At 33.3% G+C, this 10,215-nt stretch overlaps 2 protein-coding genes across 2 annotated transcripts; both read right to left on the reverse strand.

Moving 5' to 3' along the window:
• Positions 1–1,016: 1,016 nt before the first annotated feature.
• On the reverse strand, positions 1,017–3,891 carry LOC102227602 (transmembrane protein 14C-like). Its single transcript, XM_005801975.3, has 4 exons — positions 3,615–3,891; positions 2,221–2,322; positions 2,047–2,134; positions 1,017–1,973 (listed from the first exon to the last, which is right to left on the reverse strand). Exons 1-4 carry the CDS (start codon positions 3,682–3,684, stop codon positions 1,913–1,915), a joined length of 321 nt encoding a protein of 106 aa, XP_005802032.1. The 5' UTR covers positions 3,685–3,891; the 3' UTR covers positions 1,017–1,912.
• A 411-nt stretch (positions 3,892–4,302) lies between these two features.
• Positions 4,303–9,979, reverse strand: pak1ip1 (PAK1 interacting protein 1). The gene is made up of 10 exons (XM_014469843.2): positions 9,650–9,979; positions 8,648–8,810; positions 8,410–8,530; positions 8,258–8,332; positions 7,363–7,415; positions 7,116–7,261; positions 6,215–6,312; positions 5,559–5,658; positions 4,640–4,760; positions 4,303–4,523 (listed from the first exon to the last, which is right to left on the reverse strand). Exons 1-10 carry the CDS (start codon positions 9,725–9,727, stop codon positions 4,396–4,398), a joined length of 1,083 nt encoding a protein of 360 aa, XP_014325329.1. The 5' UTR covers positions 9,728–9,979; the 3' UTR covers positions 4,303–4,395.
• Between the last annotated feature and the right edge of the window lie 236 nt (positions 9,980–10,215).

Raw genomic sequence — 10,215 nt, forward strand, 5'->3', positions numbered from 1 at the left:
CAAAATAGTTAAGTTGAAATTTTGGTATTTTAAGGACGAAAATGACAATAGTTCACATCAGTAACAAAAAAATAACAAAATCAGGCAAAGAAAAAAAAAACTAAAATCTTTTCAAATCAGTTTCTTTCAATAAAAACTTATGAAACTTTAACAAAAGCTGCAGGTGTGTGTCTGTTTCTGGTGAGTTTTTTGTAGTTAAAACATGTTTGTTCTTCATTCAGTGAAGATACTCAAAAAATCCAGAAATTTTACTCAAGTAAGAGTTGTGATACTTCACAATAAAAGTACAACATAGTAAACATACTCCTAAAAGTGCATTTAAAGAAAAGCTACACAAGCAATATACAAACTATGACTAGAGTTTAGTTCATACAAACTAAATTAAAGAAATTTTTAGTCAAAATATCCCAAATCTTTGTCTTTTAGCGGGTTATAAAGTAAATAAAACTTCCTAAAATAACGGAAGACATGCAGGCGACACAGAAAACCACTAGATGGAGAACTTGTACAGAGAATTGCTAATTTAATAAGATTTTGTAAAATGCATTTGAGTCAAAATACTTATAACTGAGCTGAATAAAACCATGACAGATGTAATTAAGATAATGCAAAAAGTACTAAGCCAAGTTAGACTAAAATATGGACCATATTAACCCAGTCTCATTAACTTTGACTATAAATGATAATCTAACTATTTTAAGTATAAATAATAACAAATGAAAGTTTAGCAGTTTTTTCCAAAAAATAATTAAATTAAATTTCTGGGAATGAATGACACTAAAAGTACCAGTAATCTATTTGTCTTTACATTTTTTTCCACAAATATCAAAATATCCCAGAGAATAATCTTTTTCTTCACTTAAAAAAATAAAAAATATTAAAAAAATTAAAAAGAAGTTGCCTTTTTAAAACTTAATCTAACATTCATTAGAAACACAAACTATATTACAAGCAAATAAAAAGCAAACAAACTTTCAAGTGGAAGTGGGTAGACAAAAATTGTATTAAAATAAAGCAATGTTTCAATATATTTTTATTCAAAAGCAGTTGTAGAAACAGATGAGAGTAGAAAATAGTTGCTGAAAATGCAACTCATTACTTGAGTCGTACTGTTTAATCTGATTTGTGAAAATGATGGATTTAGAGAGACAAAACATTAAATTACCAGCAGATTTTTGAAATGATAAAATAAAAACTCCTGCTAGTGACTAGTCATTACACACTTTATTTACATAGTTTGAGTTTTGTTCTTTTTGTTTTCTTCTGTTATTATTGTTTTTTATTTATTTAGCACAATAAAAATGGTACACATAAAGAAAATAAGGCACAAGTGAGAATAAAATTTGAAAAACAACTAAAGGATAAAATTAGACTCAAAACCAGATCTATTAAGTCCATGTGGTGGCTTTTTTATTTAGTTTTTTTCACCCAGGTGTATGTTATATACTGAATGTGTGTCAAGATAGTTTGCCTTTAAATCTATATTTTAAAATAAATGTAAAAAGACCAGGATGTCTGTGAAGTCTGGGAAAGCTGGAGGTTTTACCATTTAGTTAGTTACCACTTATTTTTTCTTTAATAGTTTTTCTATTTTGCCGTCATTTTTCTTAAGTAAAAATGCTGTTTTTGTCCACTTGAGATTAGATTAAAATCACTTTATAATTTGGTAAAGGCAAGATTATTATGACTTTATACATACAATCTCAGGTTTAAATAAAGTAGACATTTAAATTCAGCTTGTTTTTATGCATTTTGAGTGGATTTCATTTTGTTATACAGCAAAAATGATCGAATATACAATTTCTAAGCAAAACAAATATCACATTCCAAGTCACTTTTCACAGCAGACTGTAAAACAAAACTATAAAGCTGGAAATGTTTCACAATCCATATTCAAAATTTAAATCCAAGTTCAAGATTTGTGTTGCCTCGACTTCAGCATTCCAAAGATGATCTTCGTCAGCATCAGCACGCTGAAAACACACATTAAAATATTCACATTATCTTGACAAATGTTGGTCTGTGTCCTTCAGTAGAGTACGTTACCTCGCTAACGTCATCAAACCAGCCGGCATGAACTTCCAGGAGTTTACAAATCTCAGTCCCATCACTACAGCCAAAGTTCCCGCTGTGCCTGCATGTACGGACAAACATGATGAGGAGATGAAAGCTGCTGTCATCACAGCATTACCTTTTGCTGAACAGAGAGAGAAAACTCACCCAATGAAAGCCAAACATTCCTGGGATTCTGAGACGTCAGATAAACTCCAACTGAAGCCGCCAAGCCGAAAATGATACCGGCGACCAGAGAGGTGATGCTGCCTGTAGGGGTGGTTGTTTATATATATACATATACTGTGTATATATATATATATATATATATATATATATATATTGAACAGCATCCAGCTAATTTTATGTATTTTTTCTTTTAAAATATTGAATCATCTGGATCAAGAACTACAAGTGTTGATTAGCACTTAGAGCTATAACTGCATACAGTGCATTTCTCCTCTTATGGTTAATGTATACTGTAGATTGTCCCTGTTTTAAATAAAATGAATTGTCATATTTGGGTTGACGTATTGAGAACTGACGCTATATAAACTGAACTGAACTGACCTGACTTGAATAGAAGCAAAAAGTATGGTGCAGTAAAATGCCTCCTAGAAGTCATTTTTCCTTTTAAAAAAACCTAGTTATTACGCACCCTAGTGATCAAGCACTGAATCAGATTTACACAAGTTAAAATTAAGAGAAAGCAGAAACATATAAACTCATTTTGTTACAAATCTTTCTTTGTATGATTTTATTTTAATCCAGAATGCTCTGCAAAGGTTTTACATGTTTTATTCTGCCAGGATGAATTCTCAGTTCATTCTTGGACCAGTTTTGGGACTACTGACAAGATCCTACAGTGGCGTATTAGGGTTGCTGTAAAGGGAAAAAGGGAGTACGTTTCTGCAAAAAAATAAAAATAAATCAAAAATTTTCTAGAAAAAGAAAGGAAATTTTTAGATTAATCTCATACATTTTCTAGAAAAAACATGGACATTTCTGAGTTTCAAATCTCAAAAATTGTATTTTTTCACACAGTACTAAGACTGGAATAGTTTTTCTACCTTTGCAAATAAAATCAGCATTCACTACAAATATTTAATTTGCATATGAAAAAAAGACAGAAGTAAAAGCGACCAAACTCCAAATACAAACTTTGAAAAACTTTCAGAAAGTTTTGAAAACTGTTGACAAAGACCACTTCAAAATATTACAAAAAAATATGACATTTGGAGGGGAAATAAGACATTAAGTGGATTTAAAACTTTGGATTTTGTATCTGTAGGCGTTTTCCTGTTCTTGTAAGACTGTAGAACTATTAATCATAACCACTTTTACAGAGTAAAAGGGAAAACAAGATTTTGTTGAGTTTTGATGACTTCCTCGTTAAACTTGAAGTTTAAACTAGTTTATTTTCACCAGTTTTGTACTTCTGACCGTAACAGTAGATGAGGTTAAAACTATTTCAAAAGCCAGCCGTATTTCTGAACTTATTTCTCTTACCAACAAAATCTGAGTTTAAAAGTCTGTTAATATACACATTTTAAAAAGCATACCTGCTTTAGCATAACCTATGACTCCTCCTGCTGACACAAACAGAGCATAGCCGAAGCCAATCCAGTCCATGAAGTCCAGTTTAAGCAGCTAATCCCGAACCAAGAAACAAAACCTCACAAGGTTTGTGATAATCTTGTATAAAGCTAATACAGACAGTTTGTCTTTATTCGCAAACTGTCCTTAGTTTTAAACAAAATGCGTAAAAACGCTTAAAACACGTACTGTTACACTAAATTCTTGACTAGCTCAGTTTCAAAACACTTCCGCCTAAACGGAAGTTGGTCGCTTTCGAAATAAAAGCTGACCGATTGAACTAATTCCGCAACTGTAAACTTCGTTTAAAACATGGATTTCATAAAATATTAAATTAAGAACCAAGTAAATTAATGTTGATATAAGATATTTTAAGCAAACAGTCCAGAGCTTATGAAACACTTAATCCTCAAAGGAAGCCACTTCCACCTCAACCGAAGTTAGCAACTTTCAAAATAAAAGATCTCACAGATTGCACTCATTTAGAAACTAATCTTGTATAAAGTCTAAATCAATATTATAATTAAAATATATTGCTACAAAAGATGTTTATATTTATAAAGAAAAGTGGTGGTTGTGTGTAGGTACCAAAATATAGGTATAACTTTAAAGCACAAAAATTAAAACAAAAAAAAAAAGAGTAAAAATATCCACAATAAATCTAACCAAATCCGGCAACTTCAAGATGCAAATATTTGTATGGCACAGCAAGTTGACATAAAAGCATGAATGGGTAAAGAATATTTTTTATTGTTTGACAGTCTTTTTTCCGCCATTTTTCTTCTTCTTCTTTTTTGGTTTGCTCTCATCCTCTACAATGACTTTTTCTGTTATCTCTCGGACTCTCTTCTTCTTTGTAAGTTCCTGAGCAAGTTCTGAGGACAGTGATAGGGGAAAAAATATTTATTTAATCAATTTAATTAACCCATGCCATCATGTTTAAGTGTTAACAACAAGTAATCCATAAAGTGAGATGAAAGCTGGACTCCACCTTCAGATGTTGCTGCTTCAGACGGACCATCAGATATCGGCTGCACTGGCCTCCACACGGCGAGGCACGTCAGTCTAGCTGTTGTGTTCACTTCCCCCAGTAGAACAGGAGGTTCCAGCTCCTGATCACCACCAGAAATATAAAATATATTTACCAAACCACTTAACATTAGTACTCCTGTCTTTAATACTTTGTCAGACCCACTTTTACCAATAAGACACCAATAATATAAAATTTCACAAAGCTGAAACACATAGAGAGACTTCCTGCACTGTTTTCTGTAGCTCACCTCAGTTTTTCTATAGGACTTAGGTCTAATGGAAGACGGTTGGACCTATATTTTTTGAACTGTAACTATGTTTTTTTTACTATTAAGAGATCTGAAGTTGACTCATTTTTAGTTTTATGGTAAAGTCTACCATAAATGTCTTGGTATTTCAAACTAAATCAATGTTTATGATGGTTTTTACATTAACGACATCCCCAAGGCTGTTGGACAATGTAGAAATTTTAAGTTGGGAAGCCATTTTCTTCTAATCTTTTCTCGATTTATGAAAATTACATCTACCTTACTTGAATGGCATGTTTTTCTCTCTTTACTGTTTTGAAGAACTAAAAGAAATGGGTTAGACTAATAAAATACATCAATAAATATTGTTAGTAGGTCTTTATATTTGTACCAAGTGAAACAAGAAGTCTTAAGAGTAATAACTGCAAGTTTTAGAAAATCAGATTAACTTAACCAAATAAATGTACCAAAAATAATGGTTGCAATTTCCAAAAAATAGTGTGAAATAATGTTACTGCCATAAAAGATCCAACTTATTTTAAGTTTTTTTCACCCATCACATCCACAGGTAACCAATAGTGTTATTAAACACTGATTTTGATTTATGGTGTCAAAATAACACAGACGTACCTCTTTCAGATGGATTTTCCACATTTTGATGTAACCATCATTTGAAGCCGTTAAAAGCACGCAGTAATCATCCACCATCAAACTGTCGACTGCTTTTACTCTGAAACCACAAAGAGATGCAACAATAACTGAGAGCACCTGTTCTTCAGTCAGAACAATTTAGCCTAAAATTATTTATAACCCTGGCAGATTAAAGCTTAACATTATCTTCTAATTTTACCAATGTTTTTCTTCATACTAAGCTGACCAAACTGAGCCCTCTCTTGGATCTGACAGAAAATTAGTGAAGGTTATGATTGCAATAATGGCAATAAAGACTTATTTCCATTAATAATACAGAAAGTTATAAATATCTTAAACATGTTTCAATAAAATGTTGATATAAAAAATAAATCTGACATTGTTTTATTATCTTCTGAGAGATACCCATCTCTATTTTCAAGTAAAAAGAATTATTTATATGCAACTATTTTTAAATCTAAATCAATTCATATTATGATGAACATATTAGGGGAGATGTAACGTATAAACATCAGGACAATCATGTTACACTGAGCAAACTCACAATAACAATAAACCCGCTAATAAATCAGATCACAGTGTATGATTTAATGTACTGCTGATCAAGTATTTCAGCAGATTCTCAAGAAATTTACCTCGTTTCATGAGCCTTGGACTCACAAACCCATTTAGCTTTTTCCACATCACAGAACCTCACAGTTTCATCGTCTCCTGCGACGGCCAGGAAGGAGTTCTGAAAGACAAACAAGGTTCAGAACCAGAGCTGGGCAATAAATCAATAACAATATATATCACGATCGACATGTGATCACTGTCAATAGCAAATATTCAATCATTTCAGTGAACCGCACAGCATTCTGGGGGATTTAGGCAGAGGAAAAACTTTAGCTGGTCAACCTCTCACAACACAACTAAGCAAAGTTGGTGGAATCAACTAACTCACTCACTCTTTGGTTACCTAGCAACTCACTCACTCTTCGGTTACCTAGCAACGACCTGCTGAGTGACTAACAGCAGTAGATTCCGCCACTGTGCCTCATAACTGCTTAAAAATAAAAAAACAACAACATGTAGTGAAAACTGTGGATCAAACAGGAAAGGACATGAGACTTGTTTATCATTATTTCAGATATCTATACAAATAACTAATCAATAACTATTGATAGACTGATATGAAACCCTTATTTTGTGCTACTTTTTTCAGCCATATTGTCCAGCCATAATAAATAGTTTAATTGAACAGTGTTTTTACTGTTTTTACTGTATTATTTTTACTTCAGGAGAGTGTTTCAATCCTCTGTCAGGTCAGAAGAAGGAGAATTTTTTTTTCTTTTTGAGATTTTTCTTTTAGTAATTTTTCAAAATGTTAGGATATTGCTGAACAATATCCTAACAAACCAGACAGAGAATGTGTGAAAAATCAGCCATGGTCCAAAGAAGAACTAAAAAGAAAACAAAACAGAAAAACATAGCTACTCCTTAGCGTTTGATTCCTTTCATTCACTCATAATACAGAGTCTCGGCGTGAAAACTCACGTTTAAGAATTTCACAGATGAGATCCTCTTCGGGTTTGCAATCGTTCCCGTTACAGACGCCGTCTCCAGCTTGTAGATATCAATTTTGTCATTCACCACCACCACATATCTGTCGCCATCTGGAGACCATCTGACAATGTGTGCATCTGAGAAAAAAATATAAAAACAAAAAGCTTAATATCATCCCTGCATTACAAGAGAAATCCAGAGCTGTTTTTATTTTCATCTAAATGAAAGTTATACTCACTCTGTTTGATGTTTTTGATAAAAGCCGACCTGCCATTGATGAGATTCCAGGTTCTTTAAAGATAAAAAGGACACAGTAGGTTTTTCTTTTTCTTTAAATAAAGAGACTAAGTGAAGTGTTAGTACACATTTTCTAAATACTCTTCCACTCTCAAATTTCCAGAGTTCTTAGCTCACCTTTTTGTTACTGTTTAAACACAAATGTTCACAATAAATTTTTCTGCAGAGGTCAGGCCTTAAATTTAAATGAATATAAATAAAATTATATTTGTGAGTGGGTAGATAAAAGCACGTTGGATTTAGACTTGTCACAGTAACAAATTTAGCTGGATGATAAATTGTTCAAGAAGTAATTGTGATAAATGATAATATTGTTGTTCTGAGACCATTTACAAGTAATATGGTAGGAATATCTTAATAATGTAACGCCGCATTCTCAAAGATCAATCAACTTTAAGTTCTAATGAACATTTAACACTGAAACTGGAAGACATTTTATATATCCAAAATAAATAAACAAAGCAACAAATAAAATGAATTACAAAGTCTCTGTAAACAAAATTGGCCTTCCAAAAAAAACCCAAAGAAACCAAAGAACCAGAACAAAAAAATTATAAATCATGCAGACGGAAATTATTGCATTTGTTCTAACTTATAATGCGATTAATTGATGTATTGCTTATAGATCGATTGACAGAGGTAACTAATCAAGAAGCTGAGGGATGGATGAATAAACAAATGGCAAAGTATTTAAAACAATAGGACACAGAAAAAAGTTTGGAAAATATTCCCTTCTCAAAAATACTCAACTATTCTGAACCAAAAGAAATTGTCAAAATTTTCCAGCCTGTGTTAGGAAGCTGAAAGTAAAAACTCAGGTGACCTGCGAGTTTTACCTCAGAGTCTTGTCCGTCCCGACCGACAGCGCCAGTTTACCCGACGGATGGACAGAGAGCGAAGTGACGTGACCTCTGAGGAAAATGAGACGAATCAGGATCTTCATTCACAACAGACAACTGCAGCCAAACTGTGGGAGGGTCACACTCACTTATGAGCTTTGATGGTCGTCATGCACTCCCACTTCTTTGTGCTCCACACACACAGGAGCCCGTCTTCCCCTCCACTCAGCAAGTGGGACGTACCATAGAACTCCAGGCAAGAGATGGTACCTGTGGAGCAAAGGAGTCATAACAAAGAAATTTATCATCAACTATACTTTCATGCAAAATAAAACTAAAGTCAATGCATTTTCTGGCTTCAGACAATCTAAAATAAACTGCTCATACCTTCATGATGCAGCAGAGCCCCATGTTCTGTTCTCTTCTTCATGTCGTATAACTGTATAGTTTCATCTTTGCTTCCCGTAACCACAAACCTCTCGCTGGCCGCCACAGCTGATACTGAAGCTGTGTGAGCGTGATGTGTAAAGTCAGGTTTGGCTGTCCAGTCCTGCATTCAAACAAATAAGGAAAACATCACTTTGTGAAATATTAAAATATTGAATTCTCCAGCAAGAGGTACAAATTACAAGAGGTTAGTAAAGGCACAATTAAAAAAAACCACGATAGACCAAAACAAAAAGATTTTTTAACACATCACAAGTTAAAACTATGTCACAAAGACAAGAAAGCATTCACCCATGTTATTCTTCTCCATTGCTTATTCACAACAATATTTATCTATCTTAACATGCAGCAACTTTGCTATTTTAAAATCATCGAAACACTGATGAACACTTCATTGTGTATGAAGTATTAATAATTTCCATAGATCCACCTGGCTGTTGATTTGAGATTAATTTAAAGAATTTTTCCTTCCAGATTGTTTCATAAATTACCAGTAGCAACAACTCAGTCCCACAGCATTATGCTACCATTACTATATGGGAGAGTGTTCTTAACAACTCTCACTTCTTCCAAACATGCTTACGATGAGTGTTATTAACAAATTTTGATTTATTATTTGACTGTCTGAAAACATGGATCAGAGCATGGGTGACCAGTTTACAATTTCTCTACTCAACACAGCTGATTTGATCCCACAGCATAACACCGCTATTACCATGTCTAACAGTTGGTGTAGTCTCTCTAGATTTTAAAGCCTAGCTTTGACTTCTCTAAACATAAACGTACTGAATATTATTTCCACGTTTGAAATAAAAAAGGATAAATGTAACAAAAGCAAAGATTTCTAAGGAAATTATAATACTATAAAGAGATGGTACAGTGCACATTTAAAAGCAGAATAGTAACATTTTCCTGGAGTCACAAAATCACACGTCTACTCACGTTTTCCCCCGTTTTTACTCGGTATCCGAAAGTAATTTGCTCATAGCTGCCAGCGATGAGCTCCAGCACCGCTGCCATACTGCTGCTGCCAGTTACCTACAAGAGGAATGAGCTAGCAAGCTAATCCGGTTTCTATAACGTTCTCGACTCAGATATGTGCCACCAGATTCAAGTGACAACTCGTTAAATTCCACAGTGACAACTACATTAAGTACAGAAGGAACAACAACTCAACAAGAATCGAGTTTAACCCACTAAAAATTGGCATGCGTGACTATTTTTTAAGCTACACACGCCTATGACTACAAAACAACGTGTGGCGAAAACGCGCATGCGCTGAACGTGATTCCTTCCGCTTGGTGGGGGTTTTCAAAATAAAAGTTTGTAACTTAATGCAAAAAAAAAAAACGTACTTAAAAATTTATTGAACTTTATTGAGTTTGTTGTGCAAAATAAAGGCTGACAGTTAATAATGACTGTGGATTATTTTAGCAAGCCTAAATTGATTTATTGAAAAGATAAGATCAGCTTTTAATGAATTTGAAGTGTAAACTATGTTAAATGTA

The sequence above is a fragment of the Xiphophorus maculatus genome, chromosome 6 (genome assembly GCF_002775205.1).
Source record: "Xiphophorus maculatus strain JP 163 A chromosome 6, X_maculatus-5.0-male, whole genome shotgun sequence".
NCBI lineage: Eukaryota > Metazoa > Chordata > Actinopteri > Cyprinodontiformes > Poeciliidae > Xiphophorus > Xiphophorus maculatus.

Coding starts and splice junctions, on each gene's coding strand:
- LOC102227602 (XM_005801975.3), bottom strand. CDS start 3,684: ATGGACTGGATTGGCTTCGGCTATGCTCTGTTTGTGTCAGCAGGAGGA. Junction 2,323..3,614: donor CATAGGTTATGCTAAAGCAG/GTATGCTTTTTA, acceptor CCACCCCTACAG/GCAGCATCACCTCTCTGGTC. Junction 1,974..2,046: donor GGTTTGATGACGTTAGCGAG/GTAACGTACTCT, acceptor GTGTGTTTTCAG/CGTGCTGATGCTGACGAAGA.
- pak1ip1 (XM_014469843.2), bottom strand. CDS start 9,727: ATGGCAGCGGTGCTGGAGCTCATCGCTGGCAGCTATGAGCAAATTACT. Junction 5,659..6,214: donor TCCAAGGCTCATGAAACGAG/GTAAATTTCTTG, acceptor TTGTGGTTTCAG/AGTAAAAGCAGTCGACAGTT. Junction 4,524..4,639: donor TGAAGCAGCAACATCTGAAG/GTGGAGTCCAGC, acceptor CACTGTCCTCAG/AACTTGCTCAGGAACTTACA.